This window comes from Symphalangus syndactylus, chromosome 9 (genome assembly GCF_028878055.3).
Source record: "Symphalangus syndactylus isolate Jambi chromosome 9, NHGRI_mSymSyn1-v2.1_pri, whole genome shotgun sequence".
Classification (NCBI taxonomy): domain Eukaryota; kingdom Metazoa; phylum Chordata; class Mammalia; order Primates; family Hylobatidae; genus Symphalangus; species Symphalangus syndactylus.
This window is the reverse complement of record NC_072431.2, coordinates 42914683-42937465: the sequence shown is the minus strand read 5'-3', so window position 1 is coordinate 42937465 and position 22783 is coordinate 42914683. Positions and strand designations below refer to the sequence as shown.

Below are 22783 nucleotides of genomic sequence, written 5' to 3'. Positions count from 1 at the left end.
CAACTTAAAATTCAGAACAATACTTAGACATATGCAGCTTGCACACACATTAACCTGTTTCTCTCAATAAAATATTTGTAATTTCCAAAATCCTATCAGCTTTTTCACACAATATGGTCCCTCCAATTTGAGGAGTAGTAACATAAACATAGTCTCCTTACTAAAGAGATTAGTCTAAAAAAAAGTAAAATCACCGAAAGAACGTAAGAATATCAGTGGCTATAGGCTAGAGCAATAACATGTTTTAAAGCCTAATATGTTCATGAAATCTCACTTTAAGAAGGTGATATCTAAACATAAAATTTATTGACAAAAAATTAGTATCGACAAACTAGCACAAAATGATTTTAAATGAAAGTAGAAGACATTATTAAAGCTCAAGATTTTTGTAAGTATTGATTTCATGCCTCAGGTTATTTCCATATTAAATTTAAAGAGATACTGGAAAATAGAAAACAAAATCCATCAACTGTAATCCATTTCCCTTACTCTTTTGTGAAATCATCAGAAGGCGTGAAGGATTGTTTCTGTTTCCTCTATCTTTATCAAGCCTGTAACCTCTCAAGTGAAAGAACATGCACCTGTCAAGCTCATAGTGCACGATGTACACACAGATGTGTTTAATAAATATCTGCCCACAGGGAGATTAGAGGTTTGCTTTGAGAATCAGGGAACAGGCTAGCTCATGTGTTGACGCTTTGGCATCTACCATACAATCCGCCACCTTGTTCCCTTACCAAAATATCCTAAAAGGAAATCCTCTTTGAGTCTTCTTTGAGAAGGGTTATGAGTTTGAAGACCCAAAACGTTGAGGTAAGATCCACCCCAGGGAAGGGGGAGTGGCTGGAGAGAACAAGCATAAGTAGGATTTAGGTGGCTCAGTGACGTCGGGAGGAAGCAGCGATGGAAGGGATGGGGTGCAAACTCACCTGGAGAAGCAGAAGCTGCACACATGTCAAAGGTCAAAGGGCATAGCCTCAGGGACTCCCCAAACGCAGGAAAAGTGAAACGCCCACTCCTGGGCTCTCACCGTCAGGGGTACGTCTAAGGGCTTAGCTGTTCCTACCTTTGATGCCAGGGACAAACCCTACCAGGCACAGTTGGGGTTGGCAGTAAGGCAAAGGAAAGCCTGCCCCAGATTTCAGAGCCAGCGCTGGGGAATCTCCCTGTCCTCTCCGCCACCCCCTCCCGCCCCCGAGACCTGAGACACCTTCTTCCTCACACCCACCTTCTCCAGGCCCTCTCGCGCTGAACAGCATCGGTCTCTATGGCGACCTGAAACCGCAGCTCCCATTGGCCCGTTCAATATGAGGGCCGGGCCAATGGGGAGGGCCAGCCCTCTCCTTCCCGCCAATGGGGTGGCGGGAGCTGGCCCGGGGACGGCGGCGTGCTGACGTTCCCGGGAGCCCGGGGCTGGCCGGGCGGGAGGACTGGCGGCGGGGCGGGCGGCGGCGGCGGCCTCTGGGCAGTAGAGGGGGCTCCGGGGCTGAGTCCGCGTCGACGCTGGCCGCGGAGGCGGCACCATGGGCAAGGGGTAGAGGGGCAAGTTGGCCACCGCCGCCGCCGGGGGTGGTGGGAGAGCCGCTCCGGGGGAGGGGGCGGGTGGGGGAGGGAGGGGCGGGCAGCCGCGCGGCCGCGGCACTTTTTTAATTTTTTCGGGTGCCGCAGCGGCGACCCCTCGGCGCCGATGTCCCTGATCCCTGGAGCGACGACGGCCGCTGCCTAAGCCGGAAAGTAAGTGTGTGGGCTCGCGGGAGGGCGCGGAGACTCCTGCCCACGAGACCCTCGGCCCTCGCCCCGAACACGCGCCGGGGCCGGTGGCCTCCCTCCCGCTGTCCCGTCCCCAGCGCCTCGCGGCCGCCGCGGCTTTCCTGCCCCGCCTCGTGTTCCTGCCCGCACTCGCCTGCTGCTCCCCTCCCCCCGGCAGGCGCACAAGTTTCACCCTCCATTTGCTTTTCCCGGCGACTCCTCTCCCCGGTCTCCCTTACGCGCCGCGCACGACCTCTGCCCACGCTGGGCTGTTCGGATCCGGAGCCCCCAGCCCCGAACTTGAGCGCCGCGCTGAGCCCTGCTGGACGCCCTCGCGGCGGCTTCCCCGCTGCCTGCCGCCCCGCAACCCCCCGCGCCCTCGACACCACGGGGCGCTCGCCCTCCTCAGCCCTCGGGGACGGCTGTCTGTCCTTCTAGCCCCAGATCCTGCACCTTGGCCCCCTCCCCGTCTTCCCACGCCCCTGCTGCCCGTGCGGTCTTGCGTTTGTCGCCGAAGTCCTGTACTCCTTGCCGGTCCTGCCCACCCCCTCTGCCTAGTGCGCCCCTCTCTACCGGCCGCGGATCCTCACGCTCCACCCCTCCCAGCTCCCCAGCCGAGCCTCGCCGCTGCCCTCCTGCGCCGCCGCTTCCTCCTCTCCTTGCCAGGAGTTGAAGCGGAGCTGCGGCACCTCCTTGGCGGATCTGGTATCCCCGCCCGCTGCCGAGGCTGCCGGCCCTCTCCCCTGGACCGCTACCCAGAGAGCGAGCGGCGGGGCCGGGATTTGGCTGCGTGTTGGCTGAGTGCGACACACCGCGAGCGCGGGCAGTGGAGGCGCCGCGGCGGCCGTGGCCGCTCGGGGCGCAGCGGTAGTCAGGTGTGTGTGTACAGCGGGGGACGCGCGCTGCCGGCTCCTGGGCTGGCGACAGATTGTGCAGGAATGCGAGGAATGCACCGGGGCAGAGTCCACACAGCCCGCCGCGGCTGCACTAGCGCCTTCCCTCCCCAGCTCTCGCCGCGCAGCCAGAGGTCACCGGAGCATCTTCGGAGCTGGTGAGCCTCATTCCACTCCTCTCCTCCCATTGCTTCCCTCCATGCGGCAGAGGGGAAGCGCGGTAATTCTTTGGGGCTCCAGCTAGCCTTTCATCTGGGTTTTTGCTGCATTGGTCTTCAGGACCGTGAATTTGGGGCCGATGACTGTGTAGCCAAGGGTATTGATCGTTGCACAAGGCTGTTTGCAAGTTTGGTGTGCAAGGTTTGGATAGTGCCTGGTTTTTACCAGGGTTTTCTGAAAACCAGCAGGACCAGGGGGCCTGAAGGTTGTTAGAGTAATGAGCTTGCAGCCAACATATTTTAGCTCTATCAAAAAATGCCTGTTAGTGCTCACGGGCATGTACTGCAAGAGAGATCTTGAATGCATCACTCTGGTATCCTAAGAAGTGTAATTTTTTTCCCTCGTCATGCTGGGCTGTGTTTAGACCTCGTATAATACACAATGAATAGAAACAGAGAAGCACTGTTCGGTCAGCGATGGGACAGATAGAACTGTCTGGTACAGTTAAATTCGGGGCGTGTCAGTTACCATTGAAAGTAACACGGGGACACCACAATCATGTATATTTCAAGATGTAATTTATTAGTGGAGGTCTCAGTTCTTTCTCTTTGTTACTGAGTTTGACTGAAAAAAAAATGCTGCCCTACAACTTTTAAAGAATGGTAATTATTTACGTGTAAAATCAATGATGGCTAGTATGCATTTTCGGTCAAATTTTGTTTTCCTTAATACGGGAGAGCAAAATTTTGACAGAAAATGGTTCGCTAGAATTGAGCTTAGATTCTTTTTATTTTAAAAGAGAAACTAGAAGAATGCTTCTCTTCTTGGATGGAGTATATTGCTGTAGGAGTATCTTCGTTTTGGTGCCTGTGAAACAGTTATGGAAAATGGCAACATGAAAACGAGAACAACTAATGTCTGAAATAAGTGTTTCTGGATGTTGAAAAGCATCATATGCGTGTTTTTATTTGACACAATTTGCTTTGCAGGTTGCATTTATGATAAACCTCTTTGCACCTGGTTATTTTATGTCAGATTCAGTAAAATAATAAGTCAGTTGTCTGACCAATCAGCTTTCTTCCAACACCTACTTTGTGTAGATCAAGGACATTGAAAACTATTAAATAGGAGCCTTTAGTTAAGGACTCAACAGAAAGGAAAAAAATAGAAAAAAAAATATTTTGCACTCAGGTTTATGTTTTGGTTGCTACGTTGTTTTTCAGCTATGTGCATAATCAGTGAATCTTCTAATTTAGAGGTTTAATTTGTGTCCAGTAACACTGTGGAGGATATTGGGAGGTGTTTGTAAATGCCAACAGGAAACTTTTATTATGTAACAATATCATATTACAGCAGTGTTTAACCCATGCTTATTTGACTTGATGTCAAGATTAGGAAGTAAAAGCAAATTTAGTTTCCCTGCCGCATTAGAAATTGAAAACCCTGTTCAGATGTATGGATCACACACACACACACACACACACACACACGATTGGCTGTGCAAATAGTTTTGCCTGCTTCAGGTAAAGATAACCTTTCAGTTAGAAATGCTTTCTATTTGTTATAGATATTCAAAGAATAGAAGTTTTTCAACTAGTGATCCTACACAATTGAAAATAACCGAAATTGTATTTTGACCAAAGTGCATTCCCTCCCCACCCCCTACTGTTATGTAAGGAGAGGGTGCTGCATCTGGTGTCTTATATATTATACTGAAGAGTCTAAGTTGGGAAAGCTAAATATCCAATTATTTTAATTTTTACCTGTATTGTTTTTGGAGGGAGATAAGGGAGCAGAGAGTATTGATGGAAAACAAGGGAAGAAGAAACTAGGGGCAGCTAGTATTCAGCTAGAAAATAAAATTATATACATTATTGCAGCAGTAATGCATTTAAAAGGTGAATAAATCAAATCTAATTTTGTGACTAGTTCTGACATAATATGAATTTAAAGAAACTACTACCAAATTCAGTTTAATAAAAACTTTAGCACTTATATGACCTTGAGTATTTGGATTAGGTTTAAATTAGAATCGCAGTTTTCTTCCTTTTCTTGTAAATAGGCAAAGTAAATTTAATGTAAAAATTTGAAATTCACTTTAATTTTTTAAAATGCAATTATTGGCAATTTTTGACCCTAGTAATTTCCATGCTGTTACCCAGGGATTAATTTAAATAATGTTCATAGCTCTGTAATCTAATGTGTTTTTCTTTCTGTTTCAATCGAGCAGTAATTCCCTACTTTGCTTAATTCTAAAATGGACATCATATCTTCATTGTGAAATGGAAGGTAAAATAGAGGTTACTATAGGGTTATTTTAGGGCATAAATGCCTGTGGTATTGTATGTCAGTTTGGGAAGTTTGCCTTCACGCCTTCAAGTGTACAGGGAGATAATTACTCCTTCAATGTGTGAAATGATTCTGTAGTGCCCTTCCTGCACTGAAGGGGGAAGAAGAATCTGAAACATAACACCAGAGGACTAGGTATGTTTGGAGAATTAAATAACTATTTCACAGCCAGACAACACTACAGACAGCTGCAAATAGCGAAAAGAAGGAAAACTTTTAAGATACATGGATGAAAGCTTTCTTTCTTACATCAGTGGAAGTGATGATAGCAGTCAGCAAGTCAGTTCGATGCTCAGTGATAAGAAATAACAGGGTTATTTCAAGGTAAGGTAATCAGGCCCTAAGTTGCCAAGAACAGTAATTCATGTACTTGCTGGTTTCAGTTCAGAAGTTGCATAACATTCGAATATTTCTTACGTTGTCATTTTAATAATTCAGTGGAATTATCTTAATTTAGTGTGCTATGTTACCATTACTAAATTGGGGATGTTACATGATGGTGATCTTCAATTAAACTTAGGAATGTTGCAGACATTTTCTTCATCATTGACCTGTTGTTTTTCCTTTTCATAATTTAGATTTATTTGATATACCAATAAATGTTGGCTATATCACTGATCATTTTATTATTCCTAGTCTTGATAACATTATAGTTTATTATGACTCATATATAATGATTCGTTGCAGCTGATAAAATGTTGTTAGGGATTGTATTGTGAGATTTTATTACTACCACATATATAAATTAAAATGTGGAAGTGTCTGAGTTATTGTAAGTCATGTGATTGCAAAGCATTTTTCCTGAATAGAATAATGCCTGGTGACTGGGTGGGTGCCAATCCAGGTAGCTAGATACAGAATAATACAGTCTTCACAAAATCCAGAACTCACAATGTAGGGTAGGGAGGGAGGGGGCCAGGGGAAGCACCTTTCTTTGACATCGGAGGCATGTTTGACTTCCATAGTTTCCTCTCCGCTAAATATAAATTGGGTGAGTTGCAAATATTTAATGGTGTTAGTACTTCTTTTCCTTCATCTGTGCCCCTACACTGCCCCCACCACCCCACCACAACACACACACACTATGCCATCACCACATCTGTGAGCTTGGCAAGGCAGAGGAAGCTCCTTATGGCCTGAGGCTATGTACATAAAATGTAGACATTGGTGTCCTGTATTCCAGGTTGAATTTAAAACAGGTGTGGGGTTTGACACAAAAATGATACTGTATATGAAAGTTAGGTAAAATTTGTATTTGAAATGCAGGCTTTTGGGGCCTGGCCCGAAACTTGGAATGCAGTTTTTCATAGAAACCCACAATCAGTTTACAAATAGACTTTTGAAACACTGGCTAGGTGGTATCTGAAGTTTTGGCCCATTGCAAGCTGTGTCTTAATTGCAAGCATGAGGGAAGTAAAAAGCATCCCAAATCAGGAATTAGGAGATCTGCCGTTAAACCTTATTACCTTGACAAACCATTTAATGTTTGGATGATAGCTTCCTCCTTTTAAAAATACAATTTGGATTATATTGATCTAAGTTACATTTTAACTCAAGATTCCTGAAGTTCACAGTGGTTTTTAAAAATTTTTCTTAAGAAAAAAAAAACAAAAAACTTTTCCAAGCTTGAATATACATAATCAGCCCTGTTTCCCCTTGTACCTCAAATCATGGCAACAAGGAAGTTGAATTTCTCTTTTGAGACTTTTGAACCTTCTTCACATTCATTTTTAATTGTTTTGTTTTAAAACAATATCATTTTGGGAAGTGAGGGGAAGGGATGAAGCACATGTTTTCAAAGTCTTGCTGTCTGCCTCTACCCTAGTCCAAGATTACATATGGTAGTTTTGGCCAGGGAAAGTGCTTGCGATTTCACCTTTACACTCAGTGAGGCTCATGAAGCGTCATTAAGGTAGTGAGGTGTCATGGTTAGCAGCCTTACTGTCAGGGTCCAATTCTGGCACTGCAACTTGCTAGCTGTGTAACCTGGCAGATTGTATAATCTCTATGGTCCTCGTTTTGCTCATCTGTAGGATGCAGTGGATAAAAGTACCCACTTCGTATGGTTGTTGGGGAGATTAAATGAATTAATACATGTAAAGTGCTTACAACAGGAGCTGGCTCAGAGCCAGCACTTAATACATTGAAATCATTATTTTTACATTGTAGTTCTTTTATGATGGTTTCTGCAGCATTTACCAAATGCCAGGGAAATTATTGGCTTGCTTTCTGTGTGGGTTTTGTCAAAATGATTATGGATTTCAACAGGATATTTCAGGGAAGAAATAAACTGCTGAAGAGAAACCATTATGAGCTTGATAGTTTGCAGGACATTGTAGGAAAGAGAATCCAGCACAGTAATTAAGGGTCTTTTTAAGTAGGGAAGTTGTAGCTTCTTGTGGTAGGCAATACTTAGAGAGGCATTAACCACCACTAGCCAACAAGTATAGGAGAATGTATACAATTATTGTGTTTGTAATCCCAGGTAGTAGTCATTTTATAAAATGTCTTTGCTAGTCAGTACATGAATAAAGCGTTAGAAAGTGTTCATCATTTAATACCATTTGCTCAAATGCAGCTTTAAATTAACTCTTTAAGCTGGCTTTTCTGTCTGAAAGTGATTACAGTTGAAAAAAAATGGATATTTGAAATCAGCAGGAGACTCCCAAATCAAGAAAGGCTAAAAAAGACGAAGGGGGTTTGGAATATACATGATATAAATCAACAGACAGTGGTTAAATAGATATCAAGAGGCTCTAGTTCTAGTCCTAGCTTTGCCACTATGCAGGTGTGTCTCCCATGAGCACGTCATTTAACTCTCATGGGCTTTAGTTTTCTTGTCTATAAAATGAGGGAGTTGGTCTAGATGCTCTCTAGAGTCCCTCTAGTACTTAACATTTCGCAACTCTTAGAACATCAAGCCATTACATTTTTTCCTCAGCAAGAATGTACTGTCTTCCCAAGGATTTATGACAATTTACCCTCTGGGATAAGGAGAGAAAATTGAAGTTGTATACTTGAAATTCTCAGCTCCTGAAAATGTAAGTGTTGCAGCCAGACAAACCTGTGACCCCTTTGTGGCTGAGTCAGTGGCTCCGTGTCTTGTGTGGTAGTGGTGTGAAGTGCTCCAGGAGTGAGGATCCTTGGGGCCCCTCGGGGCAGGAGCTGAGCAGTGAGCCTTTATGGAGCTGCACATCTGCAGTTTGTCACAGCCCTGCCTTCTGGGACTTACTTGTCTACAACTGGTCCCCTGTGCACATTGGAGGCTTCAACTCTGATTGAGACTACATTTTTCAGAAGTTGGATAGAAACAAGAAAGGGGATTTAGGATGGTGATTAAAAGGGACTAGTCTTGTTACAGTGAGAAAGATCCACTTCTTACTTGCTCAGATGGTTTGATTTGTCCTCAGAGAAGTTAAACAACTGACAGTTACTCCTCTGAAAACATTTTGTATGAATACTTTAGGTTCATAGGGAACTCATCAATCCGTATCTCATAGAATATAGGTACTTTTCATTCAAGTCTAATTTTTACATATAGACAATCTACCAGTGTTCAGAAATTGTGGCAGATTTCATGAGGAGAATTTTTTACTTGGATTTGTGCTCTTCTATAAAAAGTAATTTAAAAATTCAGCGATGAAAGTTTCTCCTAGACCCTGTTCTCTTCCTTTGTGGAGAAAAAAAAAGACCCTATAGAACTCTAGTATGTATTTATCTATAAAACAGTTGTTTAAAAATATTGAGGTTAGCTCTTCCCCTTTGCTAATGCAATAAGGACATTATTTGCAAAGGGAAGCATTAATTATACTGCTATTGTATTAAATGAATTGTCAATGTCACGCTCAAAGTAAACCCTTGAAGAACTGGCTGTTGTTCCCATACCTTCATGAGAATTGTAAACACTCATGTAAAATAGAAACCATTATTTACCACTTTGCAGTGAAATGGATCATGTGTTCTGACAGCTGTACCCTGGGTTGAGTGGGAAACAGGGACTGTTTGATGAATTAAAGGTAACTTTATTCCTGTATACCACTAGGGGTGCAAGTGAAGGGACTGTAGACAATTAGTACTTTAGATATTTGTTGGAGTCCTGCTGTGTGTGAGGTATTGTGTTTCATTTTGCATACTTATTTAAAACGATACTACTTATTTGAAATGATTCATTTTAATTCATTTTAACCAACATTTTTTAGTCCCCTGCTCCATATCAGACTCTGATAGGGCTTATGGCCAAAAAGATGACTTCCTCCAGGGATACTTACTGTCTGTGTTAGATTCAGTAATGGGAGTCTCGGTCTTTAAGGAATCTATGATACATTTTTCAATCTGGTTGGGAAAGATAAGACACGTGAGGTAGAGAAGATTGTCCTAGAAATGTTGGTATGTAAATAAACACGTAACATTGTTTCATAAGTATTAAGGATGAGCTATAAAATCACTAGGTTTTAGCTCATACTTCTACTTGCTTAGTTGTGTATTACATGATAAATTACCCAATTCTAGAGATATGCATTAACAACTCTCATTAGCTTTCTTTGGGAAAAGTCTGCACCAAAGATAAATAGTGATTTCAAAATAAGTTTTAATCATGAACTTGATTATTTTGGCTGTATCTCTTGAAACACTTTACCATATAGCCTATGTGAAATAATTAATCATAATGACAATACATTATTTATGAGAAACCATAATTTATGCTGTAAGACCTGCCATTTTATTACATTCTTATTTTTATTTTTCATACAGCAGTATTTTCATTGTGTTTTGTGCTTTTCTTTTATTCTCTATGTAATTCGTGTGCCTTTATAAGCCCAAACTTACTGTTGAAAATATTCCCTCCCATTGTTATGAATAAACAGAATGTTTTAAAATCTCTCGTGACGTATGCTAGAATAAATGGTCTCATTGAATCTTACCTTGAATCTCAGAATGATACACTGATGGGAATTTTTCACTTACTGTCATTTTGTCTGTGACTACCTAAGCAGTAAGTCTGTTTAAAAACGGCACTGACTAAGGAATCAGAAAATCCATCTGGACTTCACAAGAACTATTAATACTGTTAGTCTGAGACCTGTGATAACTCAGATGTTAAAGGTCTAATTCAGACTGTCAACGGATGAAAAATAAGTGTCAGTCTGAAATCTTCGGATAGTATATTGACAACTGTCAGTCTTACAAAATATTGTTTAGAACTGTGAATATAATTTTTCATGGAAGCAACATTAATCCATAAATCTCCCATCGTATAGTGTAACTAGAGTATATCAGTTCCCAGGGAAAATAGTCCTGCTCTAAGCTACTCAACAGCAGGGGCTTTATCTTTTACAGGACTTAATCTCGACCTCCAGTGGTTCTACATACCTTAAGTGAATGAATGAATTTGAATTCTAGTTTTGAACACCTTCACCTACTACTCTTGGATAATCTTGTCTGTTTGTGCCTAATACCTATCCTCTGTCCTTTTGTAAACTGGTCTGAGACCCTGATACCATTTATCCTACATGTTTCAAAGGCAAAAACTATTTAGACTTTAAAAAAATGCTTTTGTAATACAACTTGCTAGATAAATAATTCATTATACCAAATTCCTTAGTAAAGAAATTAACGGCTGGGTGCAGTGGCTCATGCCTGTAATCCCAGCACTTTGGGAGGCTGAGGCAGGTGGATCACTTGAGATTAGGAGTTCAAGACCAGCCTGGACAACATGGTGAAACCCCGTCTCTACTAAAAATACAAAAAAAAAAAAAAAATTAGCCAGGCGTGGTGGCAGGTGCCTGTAGTCCCAGCTACTCGGGAGGCTGAGGTGGGAGAATCACGTGAACCCGTGAGGCAGAGGTTGCAGTGGGCAGAGGTTGCATTGGGCAGAGATTGCACCACTGTACTCTAGCCTGGGTGACAGAGCGAAACTCCATTTCAAAAAAAAAAGAAAGAAAAGAAATTAATTAGAGGATTTTAAACAGATTGGTTTCATATTCATTTTAAACTTAATTGCCTGGATTATTACCATAGTGAGATGAGTTTTCATAATGCTCTTTATCATACTATTAATAGGCACCCTTCAAGCACCAAGACTAAGCTAAGCTTTGAAAGTGTGATATTGAGCAAACTTTCTGTCTCCATACCTTTTGTGAATCAGTAATATCTTTGTATACTCAGCTGAAGAGTTGAAGACAGAAGTAGATATAATTTAAAGCACATGAAGTTTTTCAAAGGGGAAATGTTACAAAAATGCTAAGGGTTATTGGTACTATAAAATTACATAAATGTTAAGAGTAACGAAACAAAATTTCATAGCTTGTTTTGACCTAGTTGGTATAGTAAGTAAACCTTTGTTTGGTCTTAATATAGTAGATAGACATATTCTTACACATTTTGGTTGTCCCTTTGCCAACCTCACATAATCACTGTAATAAAATTTACAGAAAGAAAGATCCTGTGTACCCTTTATATTGTTTTCCCCAGTGGTAACATCTTGCGAAACTATATTACAGTGTCACAACCAGGATATTAACATTGATGTAATCAAGATACAGAACATTTCCATCACCACAAAGCTCATCTCTCCTAAATCTCTGGCAACCATTCATTGTTCATCACAACTATAGTGTTGTCATTTTAAGAATGCTAGTGGCATACACCTGTAGTTACAGCTACTGAGGAAGCTGAGGTGGGAGGATGACTTGAGCCTGGGAGGGCAAGACTGCAGTGAGCCATGATCTCACCACTGCACTCTCCATCCTGGGTGAGAGAGTGAGACCCTGTCTCAAAAAAAAAAAAAAATGTGGGCACGGTGGCTCACTCTTGTAATCTGAGCACTGTGAGAGGCTAAGATATGAAGATTGCTTGAGGCCAAGAGTTCAAGACCAGCCTGGGCAACATAACCAGACCCTGTCTCTAAAAAAATTTAAAAAATTAGCTGCGTGCTATGGCATGTGCCTGTAGTCTCAGATAATTGGGAAGCTGAGGTAGAAGGATTGCTTGAGCCCAGGAGGTTGAGGCTGCAGTGAGTTATGATAGTGCCACTGCACTCCAACCTGGGCAATAGAGTGAAACTCTATCTCCAAAAATAAAAAATAAAAGAAGAATATTATATAAATAGATTTATAAAGTATGTGATTTGGGATATTTTTTCCCATTTTGCATAATTCTTTGGAGATTATTCCAGGTTGCTGCGTGTATCGATAGTCTGTTCTGTTTTATAGCCAAGTAATATTCCATAATATGGATGTACTATAGTTTGCTTAACCATTCACCTGTTGTTTCCAACTTATAGCTATTACAAATAGAGTTGCTATGAATATGTATGTACAGTTTAGCATAAGTATACTTGTCTCTGGGGGAAATGCCCAGGAATGCAATTGCTGCTTCTTTTTTTTTTTTTTTTTTTTTTGAGACGGAGTCTTGCTCTGTCGGCCAGGCTGGAGTGCAGTGGCGCAATCTCGGCTCACTGCAAGCTCCGCCTCCCGGGTTCACACCATTCTCCTGCCTCAGCCTCTCCGAGTAGCTGGGACTACAGGCTCCTGCCACCACACCCGGCTAATTTTTTTGTACTTTTAGTAGAGACGGGGTTTCACCGTGGTCTCGATCTCCTGACCTCGTGATCTGCCTGCCTCGGCCTCCCAAAGTGCTGGGATTACAAGCGTGAGCCACCACGCCCGGCCAATTTTTGAAACTTTCTTTCTAAATTATGCACTGAATTATATGAGACCTCAGTAATCCAGCCATCTTTATCAATGTGTTGGTGAATTAAAATAAAGAATTTTATAAGTTAGATTTATAGCTTTGGTAAATTACAAAAACTTGTCTATAAAATCAAGTCTTTTATCTTGTTACTATTTTACAAATAGTACTTCCCATAAGTTTACCTTATTTTTTAGCCAAACCCCATTGATTTTAAGTAGAATTCCTGAAGTTGCTTTGTAGCTTGGCTTCAGAATTTGTTTGGTTTTGTTATATTTTTTTTCTTTAGATAGCAGGCACATTTAATTTTCTATAACAATATTATATTTAAAAATATAATTATGAATGTTGGCTCTTTCAGAATTTCACCTATATATGATCATAGGTAATATTCTTGCAAAAAAAATGTTGATAGTGCACCATGTTAACAGGCAAGGTGAGGATGTAAAATGAAGACAGTATTCTCCTATGTGATTGGAATTAATCCAGTCGTTAGATTGAAGCCAATAAGCATACCTGATACTTTAAAAGGTGAGTATTGTTTCATTCCTAGAAGAAATTAGACATTTTCTTTTCTTCTTCTTCTTCTTTTTTTTTTTTTTTTTTAGACGGTCTCACTCTGTCACCCAGGCTGGAGTGCAGTGGCGGTACTATTATAACTCACTGCAGCCTCAAATTCTTGGGCTCAGGGGACCCACTCGCCTCAGCCTCCTGAGTACCTGGGACTACAGGCACATGCTACCGTGCCCTACTAATTTTTTTGTTTTTGTTTTTTGTAGAGGCAATCTGGCCATGTGGCCCAGACTGGTCTCAAACTCCTGACCACAAGCAGTCCTCCCGCCTCAGCATCCCAAAGTGCTGGGATTATAGGCATGAGCCACCATACGTAGCCAGAAAAGACTTTCTTTTTTTTTTTTTTTTTTTGAGATGGAGTCTTGCTCTGTTGCCCAGGCTGAAGGGCAGTGGGGTGATCTCGGCTCACTGCAACCTCTGCGTCTTAGGTTCAAGCTATTCTCCTGTGTCAGCCCCCCAAGTGGCTGGGATTACAGGTGTACACCATCGTGCCCAGCTAATTTTTGTGTTTTTAGTAGAGATGGGGTTTTGCCATGTTGGCCAGGCTGGTCTCTAACTCCTGACCTCAGGTGATCTGCCCGCTTTGGTCTCCCACAGTGCTGAGATTACAGGCATGAACCACCACATCCGGCCAGAAAAGACATTTTCTAAAGTGATTTTCTTATCCCCTCCTTCCCACCATGCTTTTTGTGTGACTGTTGTATATACCTCTGCCAGAGAAATATGTTGAAATTGCATCTGGCTAAATAAAGTCTTCATGATTGATACTTTGGTGAGTTTTTATTAATGTCTTTTCTACCTTGAAGGTCAAATCTTTTTTTTTTTTTTTTTTTGAGACGGAGTCTTGCTCTGTCACCCAGGCTGGAGTGCAGTGGCGCAATCTCGGCTCACTGCAAGCTCCGCCTCCCGGGTTCACGCCATTCTCCTGCCTCAGCCTCTCCGAGTAGCTGGGACTACAGGCGCCCGCCACGACGCCCGGCTAATTTTTTTGCATTTTTAGTAGAGACGGGGTTTCACCGTGGTCTCGATCTCCTGACCTCGTGATCTGCCTGCCTCGGCCTCCCAAAGTGCTGGGATTACAAGCGTGAGCCACTGCGCCCGGCCAGAAGGTCAAATCTTTATATTAACAATGAATGTTACTGTATAGCTATATTTTAGGATTGATTGTACAGTCAAGACTTACCTTCTCAGCTAGGATTCTGGAAGATTGAAGTATTGATAATAAAAATATTAGAATGAACATAAAAGTAATACCGAACAAAGTATAAAGCTTGTTAAGTAATCTGATAGTATTTTAAACTATGAAGGTCAAATCTTTATTTTCATAGTTTAAAATACCATCAGATTACTTAACAAGCTTTATACTTTGTTCGGTATTACTTTTATGTTCATTCTAATATTTTTATTATCAATACTTCAATCTTCCAGAATCCTAGCTGAGAAGGTAAGTCTTGACTGTACAATCAATCCTAAAATATAGCTATACAGTAACATTCATTGTTAATATGGTGCTTTTAAGGGTTTGATCCTTTTTCAATATTTGAATGATACAACCTCAGCACTGTATCCTTTCACAGAAATATGATCTTCCCAATAAGTTGTGTATTTCCTGAAGGTTTTTCTGCCATTACCTGTTATGTCCTTCTCTGCCTCGTGAGCCCTTGTTTTTCTTCTTCAGGGTGTAACTCAATGACCCCTCTTTAATGAAGTCTTCCCTGGCCCTTCGCTCTGCGCAACTCCAGATTTCAACCTTCCCACCTGTGCTTGTCATCACTTTGCACATAACTCTGCTTTGAACACTTATCACATTGTGAATAGTTTCTGTGTCTGTTTCCTGGCCATGTGAGCTCTCAGCAGGTTAAAACTGTGTCATAGCCATCACTGTAATTCTCTCATGTAGCAGTATTCCTAACATATAGTAAGCAACAGATGCTTTCTTTGAGTGAATGAATAATTAAATACTTTGTTTACAACCTTAGTTATCCCCTTCTCTTCTAACTTTCAGTGGCTCACCATTGTTTACCCTGCTGGATCATATTCAGATTCCCCAGCGACCTACCATATAAGGCCCGTTACAGGCGAACCTTAATTACTCTCCTTCCTGAATCCTCCACATCAGCAAGACTAGTCTCTACTCATTGTTCTCTGTCTCCCTCCACTCTAGGTTCACATCTTCAAAGTCCTTCAAGACCTAGTTCAAATAGATACTGTAATAGTATCTAACTTTTTTTGTGGTAGAAAGAAAGAGCAGAGATCCTACTCTGATGACAACAAGAACAAAAAACACGACACAATCTAATTCATGATTTTCTTCAACCCATCAGAGAGTTGAAATCTCATAAACAACTAACCTGAAATCTAAGGAAGGAAAGGCATCTCCAAGGTTGGACTTGCTTACCTGGGACAGATGATGCTGGACACTAGTAAGAAGAACTGAGATAAAAATGTTTAGCAAATTGCTAAGTGTTGAATGTGGGCAGGCAACATAATACAGAACCCCACAAGGCATCAGTCAGGTGGTGAATTCATACCCCTTGAGGGCTCTTCTACATGGACCTCCCCTGATGCTAATTTAAAAAAGATTGGCCAGAGTCCTGAGAAGGCCTCCCACTGAGTGCGGGCCTGGGGAGGGGAGCAGCAACCCGAGAATGGAAAGGCAGGAAACCCCAGTCTTCCTTAGGGCGCTGGTGAAAACCATTGAGAATGAAAATTTCTGAGAGTGTTGTTAAACCATCCCAATTTAAAAACAGCATGCTTGCTGCAAACACAGCTTCAACGCCCCTTCCCCCCAGCCACCAAACTAGCTCCTCCTCAACCAACACTATGCACCCACTGTGAGCAGAGGAATCTCTCAGAGTCTTGGAGGTGAAGGAGAGAGAATGATGGCCCAAGACAAGGTTTTGGTTGAAAAAGTTTTAAGATACAGTGGATTTAAGCATGGTAATGGATGGAGTGAGGAAAGCCAAAGAATAGAATTAAAAGAAATCAGGGAGTAAGGAGGATAGGTTGTAAATCACATAGCATGAATTTTCTTCCTGAATGTTTCATCAATGTAGATGCTTAGGCATGCAAGTTTAATTTTTGTTTAAAATGGGGGAAAAACCCTACATGAATAGATTCCTGGATTAAATTTAGTATCAGATTTAATTTTTACAGTCAAGAACAATTAAATTGTCTGCTCGTATTTTCTGGATCATGAGATCTATTCACACTGAAATGTCTAACATTTTGTTCATTGTCAAAAAAAGCCTTCAAGTGCTGACATGAAGAATTGTGCTTTATTTCAAATTGTGCACATCACTGCAGTAACAGAGGCTCATCACACATGAGAGAAGACATACTGGAAGTAAGATTCATCTCTTCTAGTTGATTTGACATAAGCAGTATCATCCAACTAAATATCAGTGAATGCCTGTTTTAATATTTCTCCAATCTTATTCATAGTTACAAAATCAGGACAATTTATTTCTTCTATTAAATGCCATTTATTGAACTAAGCATTATTTCAGAGAAAAAAGAACTAGTCATTGAAAAGTAATTCCTTTTTTAGATACTTCATTAAGCTTAACAATGGCATTTAAACACTTCTGATTATTGAAAAATTAAACATGCCTAAATTATTTGGTCTCATTCTACTCATAGCCAAAATTTAAATATAGCTTATCAAGTGGTTTCTGAAAGATACAGAGTAAAAATGCATTCTTCCTCAGCTCTTTTTCTGTACCAAAAAGCTCTATCTAGGAAGCTTAGCACAGAACTGAAAGTGAATCAATAGGAAGATGTTGGTTAAAGAATATATAATTAGTCAGATGGAAAGAATGAGATCAAGGAATCTATTGCACAGCATGGTGAATATCGTTAACGGTAATATATTTTTGAAATATGCTGAGAGTGGATGTTCGGGGTTCTCACCACAAAAATGATAGCTATGTTAAGTAATGCATTTGTTAATAAGCTGGATTTAACATTCCACATGTATGTATACTTCAACATCGTGCTGTACACAATAAATACATACAATTTTATCTTTTAGTTTCTAAAAATTTAAAATCAAAATGAATTTTAAAAAGTAGAATTAGGCCGGGCGTAGTGGCTCACGCCTGTAATCCCAACACTTTGGGAGGCTGAGGCAGGCAGATCACAAGGTCAGGAGATCGAGACCATCCTGACTAACACGGTGAAACCCCGTCTCTACTGAAAAAATACAAAAAAAATTAGCTGGGGCCAGTGGCGGGTGCCTGTAATCCCAGCTACTGAGGAGGCTGAGGCAGGAGAATGGCAGGAACCCGGGAGGTGGAGCTTGCAGTGAGCAGAGATCGAACCACGGCACTCCAGCCTGGGACACAGAGCAAGACTCCGTCTCAAAAAAAAAAAGTAGAATTAAAAACTATCTTCAGGCTGACCATATCAGTTTTTATGTCTTTTCAGCCAAATTGAGTCAGATAGAGAAAAGGAAAAGATCTGCATACTCATTACAACCTATGCTTTTCCTATGAAGAAGCCAATCATCTAATTTTTTAAAAGCAGTGAAAAAAAGACTGCAGACGATAGCATAGATTTATGTTAAATGTTACAAGCATGAAATGTTAAAATATATCCATTTACAACAGAGTAAACAGACAACGTACAGAATAGGAGAAAATATTTGCAAACTATGAATCTGACAAAGGTCTAATATCCAGCATCTATAAGGAACTTAAATTTACAAGAGAAAAACAACCCCATTTGAAAGTGGGCAAAGGACATGAACAGACACTTTTCAAAAGAGGACATCCATGTGGTCAACAAGCATGTAAAAAAAAACTCAATATCACTGATCATTAGACAAATGCAAATCAAAACCACAATGAGATACCATTTCACACCAGTCAGAATGACTGTTAGTAAAAAGTCAATAAATAACACATGCTGGTGAGGTTGCAGAAAAAGGGGAACACTTATATACGGTTGGTGAGAGTGTAAATTAGTTCAACCATTGTGGAAAGCAGTATGGTGATTCCTCAAAGAGCTGAAAGCAGAACTACCATTCGACCCAGCAATCCCATTACTGGGTATATACTCAGAGGAATATAAATCATTCTACTATAAAGACACATGCCCACAAATGTTCACTGCAGCACTATTCATAGTAACAAAGACATGGAATCAACCTAAATGCCCATCAGTGGCAGATTGGATAAAGAAAATGTGGTACATACACACCGTGGAATACTATGCAGCCATAAAAATAACAAGATCCGGTCTTTTGCAAGAACACGGATGGAACTGGAGGCTATTATCCTCAGGAAAAGAAACCAAATACCGTATATTCTCACTTATAAGTGGGAGCTAAATGATGAGAAGTCACAGACACAAAGAAGGAAACAACCCTTGGGTCTACTTGAGGGTAGAGGATGGGAGGAGAGAGGGGGCAGAAAAGGTAACTATGGGGTATTGGACTTAATTCCTGGGTGATGAAATAATATGTACAATGTACCCCAGCGATACAAGTTTACCTATGTAACCTTCACATGTACCCCTGAACCTAAAATAAAAGTTTAAAATACATATATATCCATTTAAAGCAATTCAGATTGTATCTTAGCTTGTTTTTTGCTTTGAAGCTAGCTTATGAAATTTTAAAATCAGGTAAAATTTGTGTGGCTTATAAGGTCAGCATTAAAAAACCTAAGGAAAGGGGAGGACTGATTTTTCAGTGGTTATGAAGCAAGGTGATACTAAATGAATTATATTTATTATATGCATTACATAATAAATTTCTGTGTTTACTGGGTATTTTTTCATTTTAATTCCCAAAGCAAAACTACAACTCAAAAAGATGACCAGAACAATTGTTTTCCTTCTTTCATCCTCATAGTCATTAACAAGTTTTAACAGAAGCTACTCGAGGACAGATATTCTGCCTTTTACATGTTTGCTGCCCCTAAAGGTCTGAGCAAAGACAGAGGGAAGCTCCGAAAGTACAAGACTCTGGCTGACTTGAAGCTGCCACATAGGTGAAAACAATCGTGTCTTTCTGTAATCACTAATGACATTTTGGTATCCCTGAGGCTCACTTGCTGTTAACAGTATCACTTCTAAGATATTATAATACCAAAGCTATTAGAAACAAAGGATCTAGGCTGTGTTGATTACTGAACCCCTGCCCACTCCTAGCACTGGGCCTCAGAAATCAGTTATTGATGAGAATTCACAGAATTACGCTGAAAGTGTCAAAGTTAAGCCCAGTAAACATTTTTTAAAAAAAAACCATGAGATTTTAAGTGAAGGCAAGAATAATTTGACAACTGCTTGTGCATAAAATGTTTTCCGTAATTCATTTTAGAAATGAAAATTTACTGCCTGTTTCCCATTTGCAAGGGTTTTTCACCAATGTGCTAAGGAAGACTGGGTTTTTTTGCCTTTCCCTCAGCAGTGTAAGGCTGTTCAATAGTAGAGATAGGAGAGAAGGATCCAGGCAGGATTTCTTGCCTCTCCCACACTGGCCGCTACTCCCCTCCCCAGGCCCACACTCAGTGGGAAGCCTTCTCAGGACTCTGGCCAATCTGTTTTAAATTAGCATCAGGGGAGGTTCATGTAGAAGAGCCCTCAAGGGGTATGAATTCACCACCTGACTGATGCCTTGTGGGGTTCTGTATTATCTTGCCTGCCCACATTCAACACTTAGCAATTTGCTAAACATTTTTATCTCAGTTCTTCTTACTAGTGTCCAGCATCATCTGTCCCAGGTAAGCAAGTCCAACATTGGAGATGCCTTTCCTTCCTTAGATTTCAGGCTAGTTAGTTATACTGAGATATCAGCTCTCTGATGGGTTGAAGAAAATCATGAATTAGCAGATTGTGTCGTGTTTTTTGTTCTTGTTGTCACCAGGGTAAGATCTCTGCTCTTTCTACTAGAAGAAAAGTTAGATACTTTTATAGCTGTCTTAAGGAAGTTCACCTTTCTGTTTGAAATGCCAAGGACCCCTGGTGCCACTTCTTACATCTTTTTATTAGAGTTTTATTATTTTTTGATAACGTATCTATATGCTGTCTCCTCATTAAATTGTGGACTTTAAAAGTCATGAAACTGATTCATTCTTTTTTTTTTTTTTTTGTCTTCAGCACCCAGCAGAGTACCTGGCATAGAGTAGGTGCCCAGTGTTTTAGACACAGAGGTTTACATTTTAATCTCAGTAAGGGCATTTTTACTTTCTTATTGTTCTCAGTAGGTAGGAACAACCTGGCAGCAGATTCTGTCTGTGCTGTGTCCACATCCTGTGGCACTTGCAATGACCTGACAACTTTCTACTGCAATATTCTAGAATTTTTAGCCAGAAGACTTCTCTGCCACCTACCTGTGTTGGGGCAGGTAAGAAGTGCCAGTGGGTTATCCCTCCAGGAGCAACCCTGAGTCAGTAGCTAAGCATCTTCACCCCTTAGTTGGGATATCTTTGAGGTGTGTTCTTTGTAAGCCGGCAGAAGTGCCCAGTGGAAGTAAGACCCATTTATTCACTGTGAAAACTGACTCAGTGCACCCCATATGGACTTCCCTGGCCTATCTCCCATATCCACCTACCAGATAAACTACATGCACTGAAATTCTTGTCTTGGGGTCTGATTCTGGAAGAATCACAACCCAATACAGACAGTTATAATTCACATAAATTTTCAGGTATTTAGAATAGTTTTCTCTTAATAGGGACAGTCCACAAAATCAAGGAGCCTTTTGAGGGCAATTATAGCTTTCATCAGATTTTCAAATAGTTCTTGCCTCTCCCTTCCTCTCATAGAATTTGTTTTCATTGCAATAAAGACAAAGAAACGTCCTTATCTTTTTAACTTAAAATATTAAAGCAGCTATTTTCCTTTCAGAGGACCAGTACACTGAATCTTTTTAGATGCAATCAGAAAATCATTGGAGTGTGTTGTAGGTACACATGTGATTGTATCTTAGTAACTGAATTTCAGAAATAGGATTTTACTTTTATATTCATGTTATTGGTTATCATGCACATACACAGCGAAAAATGTGCTGGGATGTCATATGATTCCTTTCCTGCACTTTTGAATTGGGGGCTCATCCTCTGATGATTTTTAAGTTTTATTTTATTTTATTTTTTTAGAGACCAGTCTCACTCCGTTGCCCAGCCCGGAGTGCAGTGGTGTGAGTATAGCTCACTGCAACCTTGACCTCCTGGGTTCAAGTGATCATCTCGTCTTAGCCTCCCAAGTAGCTGGGACTACAGGCATACACCACCCTGCCTGGCTAATTTTTATTTTTTTCTAGAGACAGAATTTCACTACATTGCCAAGGTTAGTCTTGAACTTCTGACCTCAAGTGATCCTCCCACCTCTGCCTCCCAAAGTGTTGAGATTATAGGTGTCAGCCACTGTACTCAGCCCCTGAAGATTTTATTTGAAATAAAATAGTCTCAGATTAGAGACCTGCTGTTTCAAATTTAGGCAATCTCACTTTTAAAATATTTTTTTTTTTCTGATTGTAAATGAAATCCATGCATTTGCAGAAAACTCTTTCAATGCAGAGCAGCACAAAAGAAGAAAGTAAAACCCAAGTATAGTTTAGCTGCATTCACAGGTGACCACTGCTGTCGTTTTGTTTTATATGCTTCCAGGAGGTTTTTATTTTCTAAGCCTCTGCATGTACATATCTAAAAGAATTGGAATTAATAATCATCATATTCTTACTCCATTAAATGCTCTTCTAACACAAATATTTAAAACATTTGCAAAGAATTATATTCTTTGTTCTGTGAACACCTGTATAATAGAATTCTTTGTAAAAGTTAATTCATCCCTTAAAATTGGACAATTTTTTGTTTTTTTTTTTTTTGGCTTTTATAAATAATGAAATTCCACTTCTAGTTTATGACTGCCTTGAAGTTAAGCCACAGATATGACCACATTTATTTGAGGATGACACTGAGGATAGTGCTTGTAGAATCGCAAGCTTTTAGACCAAGGAAAGATGTTGGAGATCACTATATGCAGTTCTTTCCTTTTACAGGGGAAGAGCCTGAGATCTGGAGACATGGTCACTGAGGTCAACATGCATACCTGTATCAGAAGGCCTGGGCTAGGTACCTTGTTTCCCATCAGCTTATCTAGCTGGAAATACCAGACTTTGCTCCTCCTCTCCCCTACTAATTGAAAAAACAGGAAATGATCTAGCCAACTCAGCTGGAGATGTGCTTTTTACAAATAAGAAATTAGAAGAAAACCATGCCAAAATGAATGAACTACTTAACTGAAGCAAAAGTATCAGCTCCTGTACCATTGAGTTAGTAATTATGGCCTGATACCTCAGGAAGTCAAGCATCAGGGGATAGACCTCGTAAAGAAGAAAGAAGTATCAGTCTTAAAGTAAGGTT

The 22783-nt window shown here is 40.7% G+C and overlaps 3 protein-coding genes across 22 annotated transcripts in view; 2 read left to right on the top strand and 1 right to left on the bottom strand.

Annotated features, from left to right (window-relative positions):
• CCDC148 (coiled-coil domain containing 148) overlaps window positions 1–1525 on the bottom strand; it is a 315736-nt gene extending 314211 nt beyond the window's left edge. For 3 of the 10 annotated variants that reach the window (XM_063646009.1, XM_055292055.2, XM_063646010.1), the window contains exon 1: window positions 1229–1525. In XM_063646009.1, coding sequence (XP_063502079.1) covers window positions 1229–1525 — 297 coding nt within the window. Of the gene's footprint in view, window positions 1–929 lie in introns of all 10 variants that reach the window. The other 7 variants (XM_055292046.2, XM_055292053.2, XM_063646011.1 and 4 more) reach the window with 4 other exon arrangements.
• On the top strand, window positions 1524–22775 carry LOC134731477 (WAS/WASL-interacting protein family member 3-like). The gene is made up of 3 exons (XM_063609945.1): window positions 1524–1534; window positions 1736–2624; window positions 22420–22775. The coding sequence occupies exons 1-3, from the start codon at window positions 1524–1526 to the stop codon at window positions 22561–22563; spliced, it is 1044 nt and encodes a 347-aa protein (XP_063466015.1). The 3' UTR covers window positions 22564–22775.
• Window positions 1616–22783, top strand: part of PKP4 (plakophilin 4) — a 227864-nt gene continuing 206696 nt past the window's right edge. For 3 of the 11 annotated variants that reach the window (XM_055292037.2, XM_055292036.2, XM_055292035.2), the window contains exon 1: window positions 1619–1734. The gene's annotated coding sequence lies outside the window, so the exon portion shown is untranslated. Of the gene's footprint in view, window positions 1735–2677; window positions 2801–22783 lie in introns of those variants that run through there. The other 8 variants (XM_063645988.1, XM_063645987.1, XM_055292039.2 and 5 more) reach the window with 6 other exon arrangements.

Bases quoted from the DNA above. Each gene is read 5' to 3' on its own strand.
- LOC134731477 (XM_063609945.1), top strand. The intron at 2,625-22,419 runs GTGTGTGTGTAC...TTCCTTTTACAG, and splicing joins CGGGGCGCAGCGGTAGTCAG to GGGAAGAGCCTGAGATCTGG.